The sequence below is a fragment of the Taudactylus pleione genome, unplaced genomic scaffold, assembly GCF_031769625.1.
Source record: "Taudactylus pleione unplaced genomic scaffold, aTauple2 ptg000384l, whole genome shotgun sequence".
NCBI lineage: Eukaryota > Metazoa > Chordata > Amphibia > Anura > Myobatrachidae > Taudactylus > Taudactylus pleione.
The window spans coordinates 1,733,985-1,761,101 of record NW_028284785.1 but is presented as its reverse complement, the minus strand read 5'-3'; the positions used below and the strand labels follow the sequence as shown (position 1 = coordinate 1,761,101).

General features: G+C 44.1%; 1 protein-coding gene across 2 annotated transcripts in view; it reads left to right on the top strand.

Moving 5' to 3' along the window:
- LOC148507794 (cell adhesion molecule CEACAM8-like) overlaps positions 1 to 6,683 on the top strand; it is a 133,897-nt gene extending 127,214 nt beyond the window's left edge. For both annotated transcript variants that reach the window (XM_088445608.1, XM_088445607.1), the window contains one exon: positions 1,986 to 6,683. In XM_088445608.1, the coding sequence (XP_088301734.1) occupies positions 1,986 to 2,075 (90 nt within the window). In that variant the 3' untranslated portion in view covers positions 2,076 to 6,683. The remainder of the gene's footprint in view (positions 1 to 1,985) is intronic.
- Positions 6,684 to 27,117: the final 20,434 nt, after the last annotated feature.

The window sequence follows — 27,117 nt, the reverse complement described above, 5'->3', positions numbered from 1 at the left end:
CTGCAGGTCCTGCTATATTTGGTGGGCTGGTCAAACACTGGCTGTTCTCCTTTGTTGCATCATCTTGCTGACAGTACATTAGCCCTGAAGAGAGTAGCTCAAGCGGTACTTTACACCATTCAGTTTTATCCGGATCACAGCATTTTTTTATGGGGGTATGGGAGATGGCCATAAAGGGCTCAGGGAGCTTGCAAAGAAGATTGCATGAGGTGTAGGACAAGTAAGGGTTACACCCTTCTAGTACATTGTTATAGATTTTTATAGGGATTATTATTATTATTATTATTATGATTATATTATCATCCTTTATTTATATGGCACCACAAGTGTTCCTCGGTGCCATATAAAGTACAGAAACAAACAAGTGAACAAGAAACCAGTAACTTACAGTATAATATAATGCAGGACAAGGACATGGTTTATACACATTGCTGCATTAGTGATCATAACACTCAAAATAAGCAGCATGGCGTCAGCAACCAAGTGTTAGGTGCCCTTGTGGGGAGTAAGGAGTTGATGAAAGCAGGGTGGTGTGACTTGTGCCATCGCACAGGGCACCTCAGAGCAGGGGACGCTGTTCGGGCCTCTCAAATTTCTGTTTATTATCATTCTCACTTGTAGCTTCTTCTTATTTTATCCCCAGCATCTCCTGGCCTCCCCTATCTCTTCCCTGGCCCTTCCCTGTAAGGCCATGGCCCTTTTTCAGGTGCATTATGTACCTAAAATTAGGGAGGCACCGTTGATCTTTCTGGCACAGGGCACCAAAAAGTCTAGTTACGGCTCTGGATGAAAGTATAAGTAAGGAGAAGCACATGAGTGAAAAGGGCCCTGCTCGTGAGAGCTTAAATTCTAAAGGGGATGGACAGACAAACAGGTGTGACACAGATGGGGTAGACAGGGAGGAAGGAGCAAGTAGCAGCTGGTTAGGATGAGAGCTGGAAGGCTATGATGAAGTTGTGGGTCTTGAGAGCCTTTTTGAAGATTTGTAGAGAGGTGGAGAGTCTGATAGGGAGCGGGAGAGAGTTCCAGAGGTAGGGAGCAGCACGATAGACCCCTGGGTTCTTTTTTGCACATTTAGGGGAGATTCAGTTCTGCAGTATGTGCTGCCAGATGTCTGGCTGCACATTACCATCATTCACAGTACACAATTTGTGCTATATTTCCTGCACACCTCTATAGTACTGTAATATTGGTCACGAAGTGCAATGCCCTTCAGTGCCGAAGATATTTCGAGCCCATCACTCAAAATATTATTTTTCCTGTATACTGTAAAACACCATGATGCTTGTCTGCATATTAACATCAATAATACAGTATACAATTTTTGCTTTTTTTTCCTGTGCACTGCTATGGTGCAAAACATCTCCAAACCCTCGGCTGATGTAGATTAGCATGTAAGTTTGCAAACATTTGTTCAAACAAGTCCACAAAAGCCTTTAAATTCATATTCACCCGCTGATATGAAGATGGTATGTAGATTATGGGTGTTAGCTCCTGTTACAGCAAAAACCTATCTGTTAAAGTTGATTTTAATCTGTCCGTCGTAGTTGTCACCTAAAGATTGCTGCTGATTTGTATCTAATGGGTTTGTACAGATAGTACACTGGACTCCCATCCCTCCTCACTTAACTATTTACTACAATACAACCTGGCAGACTCTACTGTTTGCTTTGGGTGAATGATTTCAGCAGCGTTGTAGCACATCCGCTAAACCGTTGACCCTTCGTGCTGCAAAAACCCTACTTAGATAAAATGATGTTCTTCAGCCATAAAGGCACATACAGTACTCACTTCAGGGTTTTCATGTTTTTTGTAAAGTATTTACTTTATTTGTATCTTCACTCTGAACAGTGATACCGTTAGGCAAATACCAAATTTGGCCTTGCGGTAAATACAGCTGTTGCTATCTCTGTGAATGTACCGTACAGTATAGACAGTCAAAAATCTTGTTTTTTTTTATAACCTGTGTTTATTTTTTATTTTAGCAACCACCTGATTCAGTGTACGAAAACAGAGGCGCCAGAGGGGCGCCAGCTCCTGAGAACACGGTGTACTCAGAATTAAGATTACATTGAACTCTGCTGTCTGACTGGGAAATAATGTTACAAGTTGCAATGTTTAAGTTTTTCACACATCTCTGCAAACTGGCAACAGGACTTGGGGGGCTATCGTCCTCTTTCATCTTTGTCGGAAGTATGAAATGTTAATTTTGGTACTGGCAGGAAGTAAGCGCAGACTGTGCTAGCAGGACAGGAGCTATGACTGACCAGATTCACAGAATGCATGTTGGGAGACTAGTAACATGGAATTTATGTAAAACTAAACTCAGGTTGCCACTAGCTTATGCACAATGTGGTCTGTTGCTGGATAATGTACGTGTATCAGCTTATGTTGCTGCCTATTTTGTTTTCGTTGCATTTTTTAGCTTTTTCTATGAATGGTTTTTAAACAAGTGTTCATTATATTCTGTATTCTGTCAACAACTATTATCTATCTACTGGAAGTGTGTTTAGCAGTTTTATATAGGAAATGGTCTGTTTTGTACCACCATGTCTGGCGGCACATTTCTATCTATTACAGTGTGCAATATTTGCTTTTTTTCCTGTGCACCTCTATGGAGCAAAAAACATCAATAACTAAGAGTTAGGTACATGTGGCTCAATTGCTGGCATACGTTTTGTGCAAGCTCAGCACCACATATTTTATTCTGTAAATTCCCATAGAAGATTAAGCCAAAGCCAACATTGCCCTCTAGTGTCCAGGTAAGGAGTGGCAGCAACCTTTACCTGGAAAAGGTGGCATCATCTGTAAAATGAACAAAATGCTGAATTGTTTGTGTGTGCGTGCGTACGTGCGTGCGTGGGGTTATATTGATAAACCTAGGATTTATTTTGACAAATTTATCTACAACAACCTCTATTGAACTTCATTAGTGACACAGGGCCTGATTCAGACCCGGTCGCGAGCGCTGAGCGCTCGCAACCGGTCGATGGTGGCCCACAGCGCATGCGCACGACGTGCATGCGCGAGACCCGGATAGCGATGGGCAATCCGTCGCTCCGGGTCTCGCACCAAAGGGGACGTGCTGTCGATGTTGAGTGACAGCACGCCCCCTTTGGTGGGCGGGCCGGGGGGTGGCTGCCCAAACAGAGGCGTTCCCATGAGAACGCCTACTGTCTGGGGGTGGCCCCACTGACATCACAAATGATGTCAGTGGGAGAGATTTCGGCTCTGTTAGAGCCGAAAGCTCTCTGGGGCTTGCGGCCATGAGACCCTACCACAAGAGTCTTGTCGCAAGCCCGATGGTCGCGATGGTCTTGACCATCGCGACCATCATCCTGGCTACTCGCATTAGCTGTGGGTGGCAACCCACAGCAATGCAAGCGGCCAGGAGGCCGCTACATTGAAAAAAAAAAAAAAAACTCCCTGAATCAGAGCGAGCGCTCTGTCAGAGCATCCGGCTCTGAATCAGGACGACAGTGCCTTATTCTGAGTCTCACGCAATCCACACACAGTGACGATGTTCACATAGTTTAGCAATTATTTGCAACTGTGCATGCACGAAAAACTCTGAAAACCCCTACGGCGCATGAGTTACACATTGTGCGCACAGTGGTGCTGTTTCTATTGGGACAGACATTATCAAACATGGGACGAAAAAGTGATAGGCATTCCTGGGCAGTAACTAGATGGTGAGTAGTAGTGCACGCAAAAATAGGCTGTTACATGCTTATATTATGGGAGTGTCATGGCATGTCAGTATACAGACGCACAGCCGCAGGCATAGGAGGCGTGGTCAGATGGATCACTGCACCTGCGATAGGGCTGGTGCACTTTTCAGTGGCGCGACCGATGGTGGCGTACACGGATGCACCAATCGGTATTGCAGCAAGTAGGGACACTAACACTGGACGTCTCTGTCCTTGCACATTCAGATAGATGCTGCTGTGTGCGCTTTTGCATGGCACTCAGAATTAAACCCATAATTAAAGATGTGCAGGCTTAGTTTGGTTCTGATTTTCCCACCAAATTTCTGGTCTCAGAAAGTGGTTATACGTCATCTTTCAAGGATAAACAATTGTCCATGAAAGATGATGTTTTAACTCTATCTGAGATCAGAAATTTGGCAGGAAAGATCAGAATTTGGCGGGAAAATTCGAACCGATGCGAGCCTGCACATCTCTACCCATAATGCGCATATGGGTCACATATAGTCAAATTTTTGATCAAATAAAAAAAATTCTATTCAAACCACTTCAGGTGAGAGTATCATTACAGAGTATAAAGCTGGATACACACTGGAACGACGGGCATTCGTTCTGACAACGAATGCCCTTGAACAGGAATTGCCCGTACACACTTGAACGAGTTAGTGAATAATGGAACGATCACTGTTCCGTCCTTCATTAACACAAGGTCACTAGCGAAATTTCTAGGTTTAATGTGCAGAACTTACCAACCATCGCTAGCGACCGTGGTAGCATGCAATCGCCCATACTCACTGAGTGATGTAGGAGATTTGTCATTATGAAATGGCAAATCGGTCTGACATCGCTCCAGTGTGTACCCAGCTTTACCTGAATCAAAGACGTTTTACAGATGACACTGGTTATTTGAAACCAATCACAATAACACAAATGTATTATATTGTATGTATTATAGTATTCACTGCAATTGCAGTACAAAGTAGTTACATTTGATGTATGTCAAAGACATTACACAATAAATTATTTATGCTTGTCTGACTTACAAGTGTTTGCACAACATGCCCACCTTTGTGATGGTATAAGGGATTTACAGAACTTCTGAGTTCCATTTGCAAAAGTTGTTTGGTCGGTATTCAGGGTTATCTTTTTATAAAAATAATTAAAGATAGATAGATAGACAGACAGACAGACAGATAGATAGATAGATAGATAGATAGATAGATAGATAGATAGATAGATAGATAGATAGACAGACGTGCTCAGTATTTTCAATTTAGGTGAAATTAAATGGCTGTTCTCAGCACTTGATCTATAATAACAAATAAAACTTTAAACTTGCAAGATAACTGTCATTACAAAATATTTTGGTTGTTGTTTTTTTTTTTTTTTTCCGATCTTGAGTCTGCTTCCATCAACATTTTGCACTGAGAATAAACTTTTGCCAATAAAAAACCGGTACAGTATACAAAAAAAAGGGGTTGTGTATGATATCCCAACACTCGCAATGCCGGCTGTCAATAGACTGACAGCGGCATCCCGTTGGCTAAAATCCCGACAATGGGAACAGTAAGTACTGTTCCCCTGCCCTATTTACCCCCTAACCCTCCTTTCCAGCACCCTAACACTATCCCTCCCTACCCCACACCCTAACCCTCCCGGTAAGTGCCTAAACCTAACCCTCCCCCCTTAGTGCCTAACCCTAATCTACCCCCGGTGGTGCCTAACCCTAATCTACCCCCGGTGGTGCCTAACCCTAACCTCCCCCCTCCCGGAGCCTAACCCTAACCTCACCCCTCCCGGAGCCTAACCTAACCTCCCCCCTCCCGGAGCCTAACCCTAACTCCCCCTGGGGTGCCTAAACCTAACCCTGGTTCTTTCTGGTTATGGGAATGTATGGGTTTTATTTAAATATGTCTTCTTTCACTGTTTCATTACATGGTGACTTCAGCAGTCCAAATGAAAAACACAAATGAGGTGTAAAAGGGGATTTAAAGATAAATACAGAAGGCAACAGAGTGGGAATATATCAGTATAGAGATTATGTCAATATGGGTCAAGTAAATCAATGTATGGGCTATTTCTGCTATCTGAATATGAGATGAATTACAGAGTGTATTAATATTTATCTGTTTGGAGACGTTTAGTTATTGGTAAAATGGTACATACAGTATCTATAAATATAAAACTCTTCAAAATAGTTTTACAGGTTGAGTCTCCCATATCCAAAATGCTTGAGACCAAGGGTATTTTGGATATCGGAATATTCCGTATTTTGGAATAATTGCATACCATTTTGAAATGTCTTAGGAATAGGGCCCAAATCTAAACACAGAATGCATTTATGGTTCATATACACCTTATATACACATCCTGAAGGTTATTTTATACAATATTTTCAATCATTTTGTGGCTCAAACAAAGTTTGTGTAGATACATGAAATTCATTTATAAGTCATATACACCTTATACACACAGCCTATAGGTAATTTTATACTTTATTTTTAATAATTTTGTGCCTTAAACAAAGTTTGTGTACATTGAACCATCAAAAATCAAAGGTTTCACTATTTCAGTCATGCTAAAAATATTCCGTATTTCGGAATATTCCGTATTTCAGAATATTTGGATATGGGAGACTCAACCTGTATAATGTAAAACTTCCGCTCCTATAAAGGAAAAACAACCTACTTGTACTTTATATTTTCTGGTTATGTGAACGTATGATCCTCTGCTTTCACTGTTTCATTACACAGTGAAACCGGAAGTGAGACTCAAATACCCAAATTGAATATAAGAAGGGGATTTAAGACTGAGACTGGAGGCAGCGTAGTGTGACGATTGCCTTGTATTGTAGACATGTGTTCAAGATATTTCTCAAACCCCAAAATAACAAGCAAAGTTTTATTTTTAAATTGTCGCTGTTAGTATTTTGTAATATTAAAGTGCCGTGATCAATAAAAAGTGTTTTTTATGTTTTCAGAAGTGTTTTGGTAATATTTCTCTGTTTATTTATTCCTCTATGTGGTTACAAAGTCACTAGTGTGTCCTACAAGAGCCTTGCTCATTAGAAACGTGGGTCTTATTTATGGGCGTCACTTACAAAGTAACAGATTCCAGCTACCAAAGAGCAATCGCAGAGTCCATGGCAGAGCTCAATTGTACAAGCATTAAAAAAAATTTTATTATGCCACAAACATGTACATTTTACAAAATGAAAACGTCAGCTCATAGAACTGCCTATTAGCACATTTTGGGCTCTGCATCATTAATTAAATTTTTCCATTCCCCCCCTAACATAACAATCCTTTGATCCTTTATTTATCTTATATATAACATTAATTGGTCTGCTGTTTATTTGTCTGTCCGGTTATTTGTCTGTCCGGTTATGGTGAGCTCAGAGAGGACAGAAACCTCCCGTGGAGCAAAAGGAGCATAAGCTTGTCTCGAGGGATGACTTTCAATAGATCGCAGTGAGGGAGCTGCTCTGCTACACAAGAGACCCTGACCCAGAATCAGGTAATCTACGAATGATTTAGCACCGGGTGCCCAGTGAACATGTCCGCGCCTCAGGCCCCCTACACCGAATGGGATAAAACCAATGTGAGGTGGTCCAGTTGGATCCTGACCAGGTTTTATCGGGGTTAAGATCCTGGTCAGTCCCCCCGTTGGTGTACGCTGGGCAGAACTTTGACCCGGGGTTCTGGGCCTTCCACTCTATGGATTTGGATTAAAACTTCACAGAGGGGTGGCAAATGTTCTGGGTTACCTAATGGAGTGGTTGGCGTCTCGGTAGACCCTCACGGCGGAGTGCACCATGCAGAACTTTGACCCAGAGAGCATGTTCTAGGCCTTCCACAGGATGGATTTGGACAACATCACATAATAAAACTTAACTTGAAGATTTAAACCGGAAATGCCAGTTACTTCAGCTAGTATGTAATATATAACTCAGGAAACTAATGGGAGCTTCATTTTTTCTTTTATTATACTTTTTCAACTTGATTTTTTGAGACCACTAATTTCCCTATGTAAAATCTTCTGCTTACTTTACAGTATATGATTGGATGGAGTAAAGAAAGTAGTTGTAATAAGTGGAAACGTAAAAGTAACCGCTAATGACACCTCTGAGGTGTTGATAAAATTTGTGCCTTTGAAACTAATAAAAAGCTTTAACATTTAATCTAATGTCACCGCAATATTGCTCATCTATGGTTTTCCAAGCCATGATTAAAAGCTTTAATTATAGCTGCAGTCAAACATTCATCAAAAAGAATGAAATTATTGAAAAAGCTGTCTTTTTTTATGACGCCAAGCGCCTATTGTGCCATGGTGGCAGCTTTTACAGACGGGCATCTTCCAGCTTCATTCTGGCTCTGCTCAGCGGCTTCACAGGACAGGTGACTGCTGGTAACTGGGACCAGGACAATTTGTTTATTGAGCACATATAATCAGAAGTGTAAAGCTGGGTTCACACTATAGGAATATCTGTCCAATCTGGCTGGTTGGAACAAAAATTTGGTAATGTATGAGAGCAAATGGCAATCAACCATTTCTTCCCAAAACAGACATAATTGGTCGTCAGACAAATTGGTTAAATACGTTTGATTTAACCAATTTGTTCAAATGAGCATTTTTTGCCTGTTTTCCTGTGTTTGGGAGCAAATGATTGATTGTCATTTGCTGCCATACATTACCAGATTGTCATTGGAAATAGCCAGATTGGACAGATCTTATAGTGTGTCTAGCTTATAGTGTGTACAGATCTTATTGTATGTAAATAACTTATGGTTTGTACCTTGCTTAGGTAATACCGTACCCACTGCAACATATTATTTTTAAATTTACTTTAAACTCTCTTTATTGATAAACATATGGAGTTTGTTTGATAGGGCTCTGTTGCAGTCTCCTCGATCACTAAGAAATATCATGCAAAATAATAAAATAATTGTCAATGTTGACAATACGGCTGGAAGGATGATGACAAGATACAAGGCACTAATGCCCTCATTCAGACCAGCTCGCAAGCGCTATGCGCTCGCAAGCGGGTCGATGGTGAGGGCCTATGCACGCGCAGCGCTCGCAGTGCGCGTGTGCAAGCCCCGGAGCGAGTGACAAATTCACTCACTCCGGGGCTCATCACAAATGGGGCGGCTGTCAATGTTGATAGACAGCTCGCCCCATTTTGTGGGCGGGGTGGGGGGGGGTGGCCGGACAAACAGAAGCATTCCTGAAGGAACACCTACCGTTTGTAGGCGGCCCTACTGACATCATCAGTGATGTCAGTAGGGAGCTTCCTGCTCTGTTAGAGCAGGAAGCTACCTTGGGCTTGCGGCAGATGAGACCCTACCGCAAGGGTCTCGTCGCAAGCTGCGATGGTCTCGACCATCACCTAGTCACTCGCTAAAGCTGTGGGTGGTAACCCACAGCTTAGCGAGCGGCCAGGAGGCTGGCTTTCAAAACAAAAGCGACCACCCTCATTCAGAGCGAGCGCTCGCTTTTTGCGAGCGGCTCTGAAAGAGGGCCTAATTGTATTTCCCTGCATATTGTTAGTGCGCAGACAGTATAGTTATCTTTGGCAGCAGGAGAGTAATTTGAGATTTAGGGGTATATTTACTAAAGTGAGGATTTTTAGAATTGGAGATGTTGCCTATAGCAACCAATCAAATTCTAGCTATTATCTTCTAGAAGGTGCCAGATAAATGTTAAGTAGAATCTGATTGGTTTCTATGGGCAACATCTCCAATTCTAAAAATCTGCACCTAAGTAAATACACCCATTACATTGTATTAAATTTTTAGCTAAAGGGTTTTTTCATAGTTTCCTGGTTTTAACACTGAGCGCAACAGAACTATTTGGAGGATGCCCAAACTCTGACAAATACTAATAATCAAACTGAATTTCCCTTAATGTTGTCTAAACATTTATGGGCGTTTATAATAAAAAAAAGTGATAAGTGAGGAGTCTACCCAGATTTATTTATATACATTACACACAGAACTCCTGTCATTCCAGAAAGCCTTACCTTCACCTCCCCATTGTCTGTCTCTCTCATTTTTACTGCGCAATTAAAATGTGATTTTATTTAGTACAATACCATGCTTCAACACTCTTATGCCATTGCTAATAATTATTGTAATTAGTGATAATAATAATAATAATAATTAGTTCACATTTACCAACGTTATAGAGTGTCGTTTCTTTAGAGGGGACTGAATCACAAGTATTTCATATTTTTCTAAACTGACCTTGGCTTCATTATAAATTCCCATTTAGACAGGAAACCGCTGAAAAAAAATTCTATTGTTTTATGTTTCCAAGTCACAAGAGATTCTCAAAGACTGATAGGTCTTTGGTTGCTAAGGCACACAAGTGGTAACCATGAGGAAGCAGTCTAACAATGAATTATTACTATTGCAGGCCACATGCCAGGCCCAAACAAAGGATTTCTAGAAGCTGCTTTCCACCATAGTGGCCATGACCATTTTGCAGGGGGCTATTATTTGTAGCAAGCCTTAGGCTGCCCCCCCTTAATAAGCAGAGCCGTGTGAAGCAAGGTCTAACTTCCAACTGTCCCTGCATAGAACAAAGTTCTCACTGGATGGCACAGTCATCAGAATTGGCCTCACCATAAGCAGGACAACTACCAACTTTTACTACCATGTAGCTTTTACTACCTGCTTTGCTTAAGAAATAAGCTCATTTGTTGATTGTCTAGATCCTGAAATGTAGGGGCCCTGTTTTGAAAAATGGGATAGGTACATGAAATATAGATAGCCAAGCAATGAATGAACACTTTCTCCAACAAGTCCTAACATTAAATTAATAACATAATAATTAGGCCTCCATACTGGTAACTAGCTGTAAATTTAAATTAATAGCATTCACCAAACAGCTCAACATTAAATGGATAGCTTTTGGAAATTATAAATACACTTATTCCCCCCCCCCCCCCCCCCCCAAAAAAAAAGCTCAGTATTAAAAAGGGATGTGTGCCGACCCCCGTGTTTTGGTTTTGGATCTGTATCTCCTTCAAGGTTTTGGATCTGGATTTGGTTTTGCAAACCACCCTCAAGTGTTTGTTTTGAATCTGGATTTTTTAACTAAAAAATAGATAAAAAGTTTTAAAAACAGCTAAAATCATGTAATTTATGCAATCCAAAACCCAAAATTCGGATTTAAAATCTGAATTCCGAACCGCAGAAAGAGCAGAACCGCGACCCGGATTTACCCGGATCTCCTCAGGAGAGCAGAACCGCGACTCGGATATACCCGGATTCACAAAATTCGGGTGGCTTTGGATTTCTGGAGAACCGAACCGCACATCTCTAGTATTAAATAAATACAATTTGTAGGTAATAAATATACATATTTCCCCCTAACCAGCCCAGACACTAAGGAGTATATTTACTAAAGTGAGAGTTTTTAGAAGTGGAGATGTTGCCCATAGCAACCAATCAGATTCTAGCAATTATTTTCTAGAAGGTGCTAGTTAAATTTTCAGTAGAATCTATTTGGTTGTTATGGGGAACATCTCCACTTCTAAAACTCTCACTTTAGTAAATATACCCCTAAGGGCCTTACTGCGAATGCAATAGCGATTACGCTTGCAGTCTCAGTGCGATGATATGCTAATCCTCTGTGATCGCTATGCCATCGCAGCACAACATAATAACGCCCACCTTACCTTACACACATCCGTAATGTTTATCAAGACTGCAAAACCATCAGTAACATTGAGTACCATCGTAGCCTCACGCACACTTTCACAAGCTCTGACCTTACTCAGGAATTGCTAACATCATCGCCTGCACTGAGTACACAAGCTGCATATGGCATCGCAGTGCCTAATTTATGCACGCCCATGCAATGATATTCAAATGCACTGGCACGCCTGTGTTTCGCCGACCACCCCCCCTCACTCCCCCAAACGTTAATTCCTGTCAATCACTCTGCGATTGGTCTGCGTAGTGACTGCATTCCCGATTGCAGTGGCTGATTCGCTGATGCGCACTGCGATGCATTTGCATGCGCAGAACGCAACAACCAGCCGATTGCCTGCGTCATCGCAGTTGCGATTCTTGTTGAATCAAGTTAACAATATTCACATATAATAAACATACCCCCTTCCCAACTAGCCCTGACATTGAAAATATTACCCAACATCAGTAAATAAATCTCCCACCCACTACTAAATAACTAGCCTCCTCCCCAGGAGAAAATCACAGGGATTATGAAGACTATTGCAGGATAAAATGGGGTGGGGAAGAATGAATACTGCTAATTCCCATTGCCAGTAACAATTTTATTTCTGGATTTAGGTGAGGATTCCCTTTAATTGTTTTTAAGACATCATATTAATTTCAAGCTCAGATTAAATTCATTAAAAGACAATAAAAATCCCAAAGTAATATTTTCACATTACTTTGACTTTCTGTTTCTTTGATAAAGATTAAAGTGTAAGGGAGAATCCACCTGCATAAAAACAGAAGCACTTTCCCCCCACAACTATTAGACAAAGGCTAAGGGGAATTTTGGTTTAGACCAAATGGTAAAACACAAAGGGCCAAATGTAATAGGGTGAGAGTTTAGAAAATGTGAGAGTTTAGCAGGAATCTCTCACATTGGTTGAGTTTTATCTTCACAATGGGAAAACATCTGAATGAGATTTTAAATTGTGACAGTTTTTTAAGTCTAAAAAAACATGCAAGTTCGCTCTGTTACTTTGTTTTTGGACTCTATTACATTGGCAAAGTTTAAAAAGTGTCAGAAACTCTCACTTTTCTAAACTCTCACCCTATTACATTTGGCCCATAATGTTGGTTGTGTTTGATGATGTGACATGCCCCTGCAAACTCATTACACTAAGAACCCTTCCTCCTATACGTCCCTTCTTAAACCCAGAGCATTCAGAAGTGTCAGCCTCTCCTGCTGCCTGCACAGGTGTGAAAGTGCCCAGATCAGGTGTTACCTTACGTACCCCATGTCTGACATGCCGGCAGTAGGGGAAGACAGACACACACAGGAAGCATCTGTAAGATCTACAGCCTCATGTCAGTCAGTCCATCACCCCATTTCCGGACTGGACTGGTGTTTCCGACAACTGGATACTGTTCCTCCACTAAGTAGGTACCTGGTTGCTATGACAGTGGTGATACTGATAAACTGGCCGGATTATTGAGGCAGGTTGTGACTCCTAAAGATGATCTCACTTACTAATAATAAACTTTAATTAAAATCAGTAGGGTTATTGACCTTTTGGAACATGTGGTTGAAAGATGGAAGCTTCATGGAGAAACCCCAGTGTAGACAAGTAGTAACTGAGACAGTTGTGGGCAACTGGACAAGGACTCTGATGAACAATAGCATTGGCCCAAGTGTGGCCATCATTATAGGCATAACATTCACTGTAAGTTAAGCACTTAGGGCCTGATTCAGAGCCGGACGCTATTTGCGGACGCTCGTTCAGAAAAAGGGGCTGGCTATTTAAATTGAGCGCTCGCTCTTTGTGGTCTGTTGACGCCTCTATGTCTGAGCGAGCCTCCGAAAACATGCGCTCGCTACTTTCTAAAAACGCCCCTTGGCCGCTCGCATCATACGTCATCTCCGCTATTTATTAGATTAATCGAGTACATCGAAAGGCGTATGAACTGCTCGCTATTCTTGTGGTAGCATTTTCCTACCGCAATCATGCGAGCAGTTCAGACTAAAAGACAAGCAACTGACGTGGTCGATGACGCTGCTTTGTTAATTATTCACACCCATTAAACGCCCGTTTTGACCGTTTGGCATGCCTGCGTTCGGATCTCCACTCACCGTTTTCAAGCACCTTCCCCTGTTACCATCCACAAACGCCTCATCCTGTCACTCAAATTAGCAGGCATTCGCTATTTTGCGAGCACACGATTTCCGACCGCACTGACTGGTTGGCGCATGCGCATTACAACCCATATGCATGCGCAGATGTGCGAACATCGCTCGGAGCGAACGAGCGGCCGCTTACGAGCAGCTCTGAATCAGGCCCTTAGTACAATTTCTAGACACTGCTCTGGCTTTGGCATGTCTGTAAAAAGACTTACAGTAGCCATAGAAGAGAATATTGAGTAAGGGAAACTTGGCCCATTTACATTACATGCATGATTAAAAATCACACCTATACAGCGGGTGCAATAAACATGTCATATGATCAATGCTTGACTGAACACAGGAACTACGTATGAATTGGAAAACCACGGTCACTTTGGATCCCACGTTATCATTTTATCCTACAACATTAAATGGTCAAGAGAGGGCGCTGTCTGTCCTCAGAGTGTAGCCCTGGCAACCGTACGATTATTATATTTGTTCTTTTAGCTCCAATGATAATGCAAAGTAAATACAGTATCCCCAGCCTGTATTTCCCTCAAGGGCACAGACATGGTTTCACATGAACAATGAAAACACTTTTCAAATCTCTTGTATCATTACGATTGATGTAAAAGGGTATATTTCGGTATCTGTATGAAAAAATAAACAATATTGTTATTAACTGAAGGAGGAAATTATTGCTGTACCATAACATGACTACAATTCTGTAGAAAACAGGAAGACAAACTACAGTAGGGTTTTCAGTTGCTGTATAACAGCATTCACAGTATTGTTTCTACGATATTCTCATCATCATCAAGCTGATGGCGGTGACCATTGTCTTTAATGAAGGGTACACACGGTCAGACTGCTCGACGGTCAGTTAACGATAACGATTGTTATCTGTTCATCCTGCATGTGCTGGATCGAACATCTAGCGCATGCAGCAACCCCCCAACTACTATAACGACCCGCGAAGAACGTGCCTGCATGCACGGGCGATGGTCGATATCGTTATCGACCATTCGTACCCACACTTCGACCATCGTTTGATCACTTGACGGGGCCATAAACTTGACGATTTGAACAATAACGATATAGTTTAAATCGTCAAGTTTATCTGACTGTGTATGCACCATAACTTGCAGCTGCAGGTGGCCACTTTAGGGTGTGGGGGTAGAATGGTAGGGGACTGGCTCTCATGTCATTAGGCCCCGCCCCCATTGCAGCAAATTGTGAATTTGTGAGAAAAGGGCTGGGCTAAAAACACAATTTGTGTCACTTTAGCCCTTCCTCATCCATAAGGACCTGTGATTCCCGATATTATTTCCCCATCACTAGGAAGTGGGCAGGATGTGGGAGATCCACCCTCTCTTGCGGGTGTGTGAGGGAATACCTGACAAATTGGGAGGCTCCTGCACCTGATTCTGAGTCGAACACAGTCCCTTACGTGGCCACATCTAGCCAGCCCCCACTATCTCTCTAGCCAGGCCCCCTCTGTATCTACAGCCAGCCCCCACTGTCTCTCAAGCCAGCCCCCATCTGTCTCTCCAGACAGGCCCCACTGTGTCTCCTGCTAGTCCCCCACTGTTTCTCCTGCCAGAACCCCACTATCTCTCTAGCCAGCCCCCTTTGTATCTCCAGTCAGCCCCCACTGTCTCTACAGCCAGCCTCCACTGTCTTTCAAGCCAGCCCCTAACTGTCTCTCCAGACAGGCCCCACTGTGTCTCCTGCTAGCCCCCCACTGTCTCTCCTGTTAGAACCCAACTGTCTCTCCAGCCAGCCCCCCTCTGTCTCCCCAGGCAGCCCCCACTGTCTCTCCAGTCAGCCCCCACTGTTTCTCCTACCAGCCTTGCAGTGTCTCTACAACTCCTGTCCCCACATACCACCGCCTTCACTTACCTTCTCCTGGATTTTCTTGCTGTGTCTACCACCTCTGCTACATGAGGTGGTCCTCTGACTGTAGCATCTATTTTTGGGGTCCAGAGATCCACTGCTACGTCTTTCAGCACTGCTGGTGGTTGGTGCAATAAAGGTTTTTTTTTGTTTATTGTGATGCAATAAACAAAAGAACGTTATTGCACCATCCGGCGCCCGTAGTGTCTGTAGATGGAACAGCAGATCCGTGGACCCCACAAATAGAACTATCTATAACCACCACCTGCGCTGCTGGTAGCGGTTATAGATGGATTTATCTGTGTGCCCCAGGTGCCCCCCTGACAGCAGTTGCCCAGAGGCCAGTGACTCTACTTCCCCCGGGAGTTCCGCCTCTGCTAATTGTCAATCCACCATTTTACAGGTTGTATCAGTTCTATCTATGTATGCTGATCTATGATCACCAGAGAGGAAGTGATATCTGTCATTCAGTCATGTTCCCTGCTTGTCTATGATCCCCAGGAATGGAAGCTGCGACACATATTTTATTTTATCATTTGACTTGTTGACTGTGATTATCAGTTACAGTGTTTTATGACGCCTGTTTGCTTTTATTACACAGTTCAGTGTTCTGTTGGGAATTCTTACCATACGGGGCTCTCGTGACACGCAATGCATGTGTAATTACGGACAATTCTAAATCCTTTCCACTGTCACAAAAAGTACAATCTCTCTTTAGAATCCTAGAAATCAACAGGATTTGTTGAATTCATTTGGTCTTTGCACTAATTAGTAATTAGTGTAAAGACAAAATGATATCAACAAATCCTGTTGATTTGTTGAAATCATTCCCCTTTCCTCAGCCCCCCACATCCCGCACCCACCAGAAAATAAAGCCAAAATACAGGGTGCGCTGGGGTTAATCACCACACTCCTAGCTGGTATTTGTATTCATCTACTAGTATGGGGATGGGGACGGGGGGACAAAGAAATGTGGGATGTAACTGAGATGTGTAGTTAGGCAGTAGAAGGAGCAGAGATACCCCCAATTGAGGCTGAGGTCTTGAAGTAGATTCCCATCACACTGATGCAAGGAGCTTGTGGTGTCAAACCGCACTGTGATTCTGTAATCCAACTTGCTTTAATAAGACAGTACCGTAGTGGGAAAGTCCCAGTGATCATGTAATTATGTTGATGTATGTACTTGTGTCAGCAGACTTACCTCTGGTAATTACATTTTATGTTTATTTTTTTAGTTTTTGCTGTGTATTTTTCTATCCTTTCATTGTCTAGAACAAACCTTAAAGAATAAAAGTAAAATATAAACCACACTTTAATCCGTTCGAGTAGAGAGAAACTATATAGAGCAGACATCGCCCTTCATGAAATACAATAACTTCCTCCTCAGATACCAGGAATTTCCTATTATCCATTTTCACCTTACACTTTACTACAGCTAAAATATATGATAAGTTGTTAATATTAACCAGGTTTTCAGGCTGTCAAGGTTACAGCTCGGGATAGCGCTTTGTGCGGAGTCCAGCATTGGTTTCTGTGACACGGTACAGGGAGAACTGAAAGGTCCCTGTTATGTTTTTATATGACTCAGGTATAGCTTTATCAGGCTGATATTATTAAGCAATGGGAACCAGAGGTGACTGGGCGGATGTAATTATAATACAGGTGTATTACATTGCAGCAGGAAAAAGACAGCCTTTTGTAAATATGCATTGGTACGGTACAATAGCTGATATTAGTCTCCAGGCACGCCTTGCTTCTTGGCTGGCCTCACTGATGCATTGAGATTGTATTTGTTGGGAAACATACAGAGGGCTCAAATTCCTGACCTATCCAAATAGGGGCCAGGGTAGCTGTGGCCCCTGCTTGTATTGTTAGTCTGTCAGTACTCTTTCAGGGCATATTTATTTAAATAGTATTTTAGCCGGTAACACTTAGCTGTGATATAGGCTCTTATATTTATACTGTAGTGTGATTGAACAGAATCATAATCCTCAAGTATCGCAAATAATAACAGGGACCATAGTTGCCCAACCTCCAGTTCACCATTGGCTCACTCCAATCTAATGGACCACACCCGCAGACAGCCGACGAAAATATACCATCAAAATCTGAGTTTTTTTTTTTAAAAATCAAAGATACTTTAATAAAAAAACTTGTGCACTGTGGAACAATATTAATCACATCATTACTGTGTATAGTTACTTGTATTTGTTATTTAACATTTGTATTAATTGTATTTCTGTATTTGCATTAAACCCACATTGTGGAAGAAACATACAGTTTTGCCTCTATCCAATTTGTACAAGGAAGTGCAGAAATTTCCAGGCCAAGATGGCGGCGTCTGTAGATAAAGAACATTTTGCATCTCTTTAACATATACCGTTATGACAAAATGGTGGGTACACACTATACAGGTATATCTGCAGATGACGGTTGTTCGTACATACTGAATAACCATCATCTGTGCCTGCCCGCAGGTCCCGGCGACCAGGGTGCTTGTCGGGGGCGTGTCACAGTGGGAGGGGGGCGTGTCCCGCCCCTCTCCTTTCGGCTGCCGCTGTGTGTGTACGGGCGCTCTGCCGACCTCCAGTATACACCTGCCGATGGACAGATATGTCTGCAGACATATCTGTCCATCGGCTGTGCAGCACAGCCAATGCGACATGTCGGTGAATGACGACGTTCACCGACATATCGCGGGTACACACTGCCCGACGGGCAGCAAATACATTGGCTGATCAATTGATCGGTCAATGTATTTGTCAGTGTATACACAGCTTAAGATGTGTAATTAAGAGCATTCCACTGGGGAGATGTGGGATCTAGAGATGTACAAGTTCTGAAAAAGACAGTTCTGGAGAGAGCTGCAAAGCGATACAGGACAGAGGGCCCTGTTTATCACAATCCGCATCTCAGATGCGTCTGTGATGTGATAAAATTGGCAGGGTTTGCAATGCGATATTTGAATACATTGCAAGCATGTAATAGATATCGCATTGCAAGGACTGGGCTGGTGAGTAAGCTCTGTGTCTGTGAATCCTCCCTGCACACTCAGAGCCCACACTTACATCCTTCAGCTAATTGGTGACCCGACGCAACATCTCTGTGCATCCATGTTACCACCCAACATCTCTGTGTGCCCTTGTTACCACCCAACATCTCTGTGTGCCCTTGTTACCACCCAACATCTCTGTGTGCCCTTGATACCACCCAACATCTCTGTGTGCCCTTGTTACCACCCAACATCTCTGTGTGCCCTTGTTACAACCCAACATCTCTGTGTGCCCTTGTTACCATCCAACATCTATGTGTGCCCTAGTTACCATCCAACTCCTATGTGTGCCCTTGTTACCACCCAACATCACTGTGCGTCCTTGTTAACTTACCACCCAACATCTCTGTGTGTCCTTGTTACTACCCAACATCTCTGTGTGCCCTTGTTATCACCCAACACCTCTGTGTGCCCTTGTTACCACCCAACATCACTGTGCATCTTTGTTTACTTACCACCCAACATCTCTGTGTGTCCTTATTACCACCCAACATCTCTGTGTGCCTTTGTTCCCACCCAACATCTCTGTGCACCATTGTTACCACCCAACATCTCTGTGCACCATTGTTACCACCCAACATCTCTGTGTGCCCTTGTTACCACCCAACATCTCTGTGTGCCCTTGTTACTACCCAACATCTGTGTGCCCTTGTTACCACCCAACATCTCTGTGTGCCCTTGTTACAACCCAACATCTCTGCGTGCCCTTGTTACCACCCAACATCTTTGTCTGCCCTTGTTACCACCAAACATCTCTGTGTGCCCTTGTTATCACCCAACATCTCTGTGTGCCCTTGTTACCACCCAACATCTCTGTGTGCCCTTGTTACCACCCAACATCTCTGTGTGCCCTTGTTACCACCCAACATCACTATGCATCCTTGTTACCACCCAACATCTCTGTGTGCCCTTGTTACCACCCAACATCTCTGTGCGCTCTTGTTACCACTCTACATCTCTGTGTGCCCTTGTTACCACCCAACATCTCTGTGTGCCCTTGTAATCACCCAACATCTCTGTGTGCCCTTGTTACCACCCAACATCTCTGTGTGCCCTTGTTACCACCCAACATCTCTGTGTGCCCTTGTTACCACCCAACATCTCTGTGCTTCCTTGTTAACTTACCACCCAACATCTCTGTGTGTCCTTTTTACCACCCAACATCTCTGTCCACCTTTTACCACCCAACATCTCTGTGCACCTTTTACCACCCAACATGTTTGTGTGCCCTTGTTACCACCCAACATCTCTGTGCACCTTTTATCACCCAACATGTCTGTGTGCCCTGGTTACCACCCAACATCTCTGTGTGCCCTTGTTATCACGCCCTTGTTACCGCCCAATTGTCGCCCAAGATTGCCCAATAAATTTCAGAGACTGTACATGATAATCTTTACTGCGTTTCTATGACCATCGGGACGCACGCACAGTGTGATTCAGGTGGAAGCGCAGATGAAAAACATCACTTCACTGATTCTGCCATCACTGCTGCGTCAGTCCCAACATGACCGTTACGAGCAAGATATAGTACAGAGGCCAATATATTTACAGTATATGTACAAATATTCTGTATAGAAATCTCCAGGAACCATAGTGACTATTGTAAAGTTCTGGAAAACACTCGCTCTGCCTTGTAGTAAACTGATTAAAAAACAAGTATTACAGTATAATATATTTCAGTTTTACCATAAATTTTGTATACAGTAAATTCTTGTCTGTGTCCTGATTCAGAGTTGTACGCTATTGCCACCGAGTCTGCGATCCCAGAAAATATGCAAATGACGCAGCCACCGGGATATGTATTGAGATGCCCACCAGCATCTTTGCAAATCTATTTGCGTGCAAAGATGCAGCATCGCTCGTAGCATCGGTCACAGATCATTCAATGTTAGCAGTCCTGAGTAACTCTATGGCCGTGCAGAATGGCTGAGGGAACTGAGAATCCGGATCCATACTTATTTTGTTTGAGATCACAGACGCAGTATGTGACACACCACCAAAATTATAACAACGCGTCTGCGTTTTTCACCAACGCTCCCCGTTACATTCCCCAAACGCTCCCTGACTGTCAACCACACTGCGAATAAATACTAGCTGCAAGCGACTACGGTAATGTACCTTGATGCATGAGCAGTGAGACTCAGGTGGCCGATAATCGGTCAACTGCGAGATCATCGGCATAGCGTATAATTCTGATCAGGCCCTAAATGACAAAAGTATGAACGTGTTTTAATGCAGTAAAAAGGAAGTTAGATATCTATGTCTTTTGTGATAGGATCATTGGTAAAGTGGTCTGTGGCAGGTACATTTGTCCCAGATTCCTCTCTTATGTGTTTTAAACCTCCAGGAGAAAGTCTGCAGTGTAGCAGGTTTGAGTCTCGGCATTTTGAAAAGCCGGTTTGGGACCTGGGGGTTGTGGGTGAGAGGAGAGGGAGGGCTCCACCCACGGCCACTCCAGGTTTTGGTTCTCGCAGCCTGGTAACAGGCTTGTTAGGGTTTCCACCTGAGAGTGGCCAATATAAGCCTAGTGTGTTGAGGGCTGATTGTCTCACCTGGGAGAGCAGACAGGGAGTTTGCTCAGAGACACTTGAAAACCTAACTGTAAGTGTTGTGCTGTGCCCTTGTTGCTGGTGAGGGCATTAGGCCCTGCCAGGTTCTGGTAGTGAGGGAACTACCTGTGAAGTTAGTGCCCCGACAGGGCTAGGATTTATGTTTATGTTTTCTTTATGTTTGTTTCTGACATTGTACAATAAAGACTGGCGCCGACCAGCTTGTACTTGCATCCAGACTGGTGTGCTGCTTCCCTGCTGCTGTGTGTGTGTGTAAGGAAGGAGTCCTCTACCCAGGAGAGGGACCCCCTAACCTAACTGTGTCACAATATGGTGGAGAATGCGTGCACCCACACACACTGAACTTGCAGCAAGAGGAAAACTTTCCATTTAAAAATTAAAGGGACAGACACCCAATTTGTGAGTGTGGAAATAACACTGTGTCCTTGGAGTCCCATAGAGGAGGCATCAGCCAATGCTCAGAGAGGCAAGGTTCAGCTTCCAATCTACACCCCAGGGCAAAATGGAGGAGATTATTAAGGCCTTGCTCCAAGCTACAGCAGCTCAGCAGGAAGCTACCAGGGCTCAGCAGGAGACTAACAAACTTCAGCAGGAATCCACCAGGCAACAACAGGTCACCATTGAGGAAACCCGCCAGGCCTTAGCGGAAAACAGCCAGGCCATAAGAGAGGTGGTACAGCACCTGGTCGCCCGGCCCAGAGATGTTAATACTGGTCCTCCCACCACCACTCACTCCGTACAAGCCAGTCACTTCCTCCAAAAGATGACTTCGGGCGATGATGTGGAGGCCTATCTCGCCGCATTTGAAAGAACGTCCGAAAGGGAGAGTTGGCCCCAGGAGCAGTGGGCAAGTCTGGTGGCACCTTTTTTGTCTGGGGAGCCACAAAAAGCATATTTCGACTTATGCCTGGCTGATGCCAAGGACTTTAAAAAACTAAAACAGGAGATCCTAACTCGCTTGGGAGTCACCACCTTTGTTTGTGCCCAACGGGTCCACCGCTGGGAGTTCCATAGGGACAAGCCTCCACGTTCACAGATGCATGACCTCGTCCATCTGTCCTCAAAATGGCTACAGCCCGAGACGCTGACGGGACCACAGATCATGGAAAGGGTCGTGATGGACCGGTAGCTGCGATCATTACCTGTGACTCTGCGCAAGTGGGTGAGCCATGCAGACCCTAAGTCCGCGGACCAGTTGGTCGAGCTGGTGGAGAGGTACGTGGCGGCTGAGGAGCTGATGAGTATGCCCCACCGAGCCCCGGTGGCGCACCGGCGAACTCCCACAGACACTGGTAAGACTGTTCCAGGGGAGAAGGGTACTGGGCGGTGGAATGTACCTAAGACTGAGGGTGTAGAACCTGGAGACAGGCCTGCCAGGCCAGGAAGGTTCTTGTCCCGTAAACGACTAGACATTAATATGACTCAGTGTTTCCGATGTGGTGGCTTCGGCCATATTGCCGCTAATTGTTCACTTACAACTGAACCTATGCAATGTGATACTGCTCATGTCTACCGCAGGGGGTCTTTCTTTGCACAGACAGCCTGTACGGCTGACCGGCAGGCTGAGACTGATAAGCACATGTGTGTACTCACTGTAGATGGCAACTGAGTAGAGGCACTGTTAGACTCAGGTAGCTTGGTGACACTTATAAAAGCTGAGCTGGTGAACCCCTTGAGGCATACAGGGAAAATTGTTGGTGTGACCAGCATACATGGGGATACTCGATATTATGTTACGGCCGAGGTGAACATCGAAACACCATGTGGCTCTGCTATAGTTTCTGTGGGTTTGGTGCATGGTCTGGTGTACGATGCAATATTGGGGAGAGACTTTGCTCACTTCTGGAAGTTGTGGGAAAGCCGTTTTGTTCCAGAGGTGAACAACCCCGATCCATTTGAGAAGGTTGTCGATGTAGTGGAGGAGGGAGTTTCTTCTGAGTCAGAGTTATTCCCTTTTTCTACTATGGTTGGCGAACTAGAGAATGCGGAACGTGACGGTGGCCCACCAATTGATGTGCCTCCCATTGAGGTGGGAAGTGTTGTTGGGCCAGGTGATCGTCTGCCTGATTTAGAGGTCAGAAGAGATGTCTTTGCCGTGGAGCAGTTGAATGACCCTACTTTGGTAAAAGCCAGGGAGAATGTAAAAGTAGTTGATGGTAAACCCGTAGACCCTGATAGTCCTTTGTCCTATCCCCACATGGCAATGTGTCAGGATTGGTTATCAGGTGACTAAGAAGGGGGAAGATATTGTGGAACAACTAATAGTTCCCAAAGCCTACAGCAGAACAGTGTTGGATCTGGCCCATGGTCATATAACGGCAGGCCATCTAGGGGTAGAGAAAACCACTGAGCGAATAATGCAGAGGTTTTTCTGGCCCGGGCTTCATAAAGAGGTGTCTGACTTTTGCGCATCCTGCCCTGAGTGTCAGTATCATGCTCCCAGGCCACATTTTAAGGGTCCACTAGTTCCATTGCCTATTATAGAGGTGCCGTTTGAAAGAATAGCGATGGATTTGGTTGGACCCTTAATGAAGTCTGCCAGGGGACACCAGTATATTCTGGTCATAATGGATTACGCTACCAGGTACCCGGAAGCGATCCCGTTGCGCAATAGGTCAACCAAGACCATTGTCAGAGAGCTAGTTCATGTCTTTAGCAGGCTGGGTATACCCAAGGAGATACTAACTGACCAGGGTACACCGTTTATGTCAAAAGTCATGAAAGAGTTATGTCGCCTGTTCAAAATTGAACAGTTAAGAACTTCGGTTTACCACCCCCAAACCGATGGGCTGGTCGAGAGGTTTAACAAGACGTTAAAACACATGCTTAGGAAAGTGGTCGACAAGGATGGTAGGGATTGGGATTACTTATTGCCGTATTTATTGTTGGCCATAAGAGAAGTTCCCCAGTCCTCCACCGGGTTTTCACCCTTCGACTTTTTGTATGGGAGACACCCAAGGGGGTTACTAGACATTGCCAAAGAGACATGGGAGGGGCAGTCTAGTCCTTACAAAACCGTGATTGAGTATGTTTCTCAAATGCAGGAGAGAATTGCTGCGGTAGTGCCGATAGTGAGAGAGCACCTGGAACAGGCTCAACAGGCACAGCAGAGGGTATACAACCGCAATGCTCGGTTACGCAGCTTTGCTCCTGGGGACAGAGTGTTAGTATTGGTTCCCACTGTGGAAAATAAACTTTTGGCTAAATGGCAAGGGCCCTTTGAAATCTTAGAAAGAGTGGGGCAGGTCAATTACAAAGTTTACCAGCCGGGGAAAAGAAAGCCGGAACAGATATACCATATAAATCTGTTAAAGCCCTGGAAAGATAGAACGGTACTGTCGGCCGTCCGAGCCCCTCCAGTAAATCCAGGGCCCTTAGTTCCCGAAGTGACAGTGGCAAAAACCCTGTCGGCAATTCAACAACAAGAGGTCAAGGAGTTTCTGATCAGAAATAGGGTGCTGTTCTCTGACGTACCTGGGAAAACCTCGGTCATTTAACATGACATCATCACTGACCCAGGGGTTAAAGTTAATCTAAAGCCCTATAGGTTGCCAGAAGCACAAAGAGAATCGGTGTCGAAAGAAATTAAAAATATGCTAGAGTTAGGGGTTATTGAAGAATCACATAGTGAATGGTCAAGTCCCATTGTGTTGATTCCAAAGCCCGACGGGAGTGTGCGTTTCTGCAATGACTTCCGAAAGTTGAACAGTGTTTCAAAATTCAATGCCTACCCGATGCCAAGAGTGGATGAATTGATTGAGAGACTAGGGACGGCAAGGTATTTAACCACTCTTGACCTAACCAAAGGGTATTGGCAAGTACCGTTAACCGAGAGCGCCAAACAAAAGACAGCTTTTTCAGCGCCAGAGGGCTTGTTTCAGTACAAGATGTTGCCCTTCGGGCTACATGGGGCACCTGCTACCTTCCAAAGAATGATGGACAGGATTCTAAGGCCCCATAGATGGTATGCGGCAGCTTATCTGGATGACGTGGTCATTCATAGTCCTGAATGGCAGTCTCACTTACCCAGGGTACAAGCAGTTTTGGACTCCATCTATAAGGCAGGTTTGACAGCCAACCCAAAAAAGTGTTGTCTAGGCATGGAGGAAGTAAAATATCTGGGATACACCATTGGCAGAGGCCTGATAAAGCCGCAGCTCAATAAAGTTGATGCCATACAAAACTGTCCACGGCCTCTGAATAAGAAGCAGGTGAGAGCCTTCTTGGGAATTACGGGGTACTACAGGAGGTTTATACCCAACTTTGCCACCATGGCAGTCCCACTGACTGACCTGACCAAAGGCAAACAAAAAGTCATGGTAGAATGGAGTCCTGAGGCGGAGAAAGCTTTTCAGGAGTTGAAAGTAGCGTTGTGTTCCCAACCAGTCCTGATGACTCCTAATTTTGACAGGGAATTCATAGTACAGACCGATGCATCAGAAGTAGGTATAGGAGCGGTCCTGTCCCAGAACAAGGAGGGGGAGGAACACCCTATTTTCTATCTAAGCAGAAAGTTGAATGTACATGAGAGAAACTATGCCACAGTGGAGAAGGAGGCGTTGGCCATAAAGTGGGCGTTAGAGGCTCTCAGGTACTACTTGGTTGGAAGAAAGTTCAAATTGATCACTGACCATGCCCCTTTGAAGTGGATGTCCAAAAATAAAGACAGTAATGCTAGAATTACGAGATGGTTCTTGGCGTTACAAACTTTAAAATTTTCAGTGGAACACAGGCCAGGAAGCCAGCTGGCCAATGCTGACGCGTTGTCACGCGTTCATTGTTTGGGGGCTTCAGTTGCTCCGCCCCACAGGTCGAAACAAAGGGGGGGGGATATGTGATAGGATCATTGGTAAAGTGGTCTGTGGCAGGTACATTTGTCCCAGATTCCTGTCTTATGTGTTTTAAACCTCCAGGAGAAAGTCTGCAGTGTAGCAGGCTTGAGTCTCGGCTTTTTGAAAAGCCGGTTTGGGACCTGGGGGTTGTGGGTGAGAGGAGAGGGAGGGCTCTACCCACGGCCACTCCAGGTTTTGGTTCTCGCAGCCTGGTAACAGGCTTGTTAGGGTTTCCACCTGAGAGTGGCCAATATAAACCTAGTGTGTTGAGGGCTGATTGTCTCACCTGGGAGAGCAGACAGGGAGTTTGCTCAGAGACACTTGAAAACCTAACTGCAAGTGTTGTGCTGTGCCCTTGTTGCTGGTGAGGGCATTAGGCCCTGCCAGTTTCTGGTAGTGAGGGAACTACCTGTGAAGTTAGTGCCCCGACAGGGCTAGGATTTATGTTTATGTTTTCTTTATGTTTGTTTCTGACATTGTACAATAAAGACTGGTGCCGACCAGCTTGTACTTGCATCCAGACTGGTGTGCTGCTTCCCTGCTGCTGTGTGTGTGTGTAAGGAAGGAGTCCTCTACCTGTGTCACACTTTACAAATGCATTATCTTCAGTACACATCAACTGTTTTTTAAAATTGCTTTATAAAAACATGTACTTAGAGGTGGGGTTTAAAAACCGTACTGTTAAGAAACTGTATTTTTAAACATGATATCTGACTTTCTGTTCCTCTTTCTTTATACAAATAATTGCACACTTAATTATATATATATACACTGAGAAAGGAAATGTGTAATCAAGTGGTTTATATAAGAGAATCTGTATCTCTGCGGCTGATGGAAAGGAATGAGTGCCGTGCAGGACTCCTTACACTACACACCAACTGAGACCCACCCCAATAACTTGACACATATCTATTTTAGCAGTCTGTAAATAAGGTCCAAGGGCCTGATTCAGAGTTGGGAATAGAGTAACACATAGCAAGTAACTGTGTGCCTGGTCAAACCATGTTGCAATGCAAGGGGGGCAAATACATACCTTTATTTTGCATAGATCAGGACTGGTGATGTGTGGGTGCAGTAACATGGGTGCAGGGTGACTTGGGGTTGCAGGTTGACATGGGATGTTGTAAGATGGGGGTGCAGTGAGACTGTAGTGAACAAATGTAAACAACATAAATGTTGCAATCAGCATACAGTAAGAAAACAATTCTTGGTATATA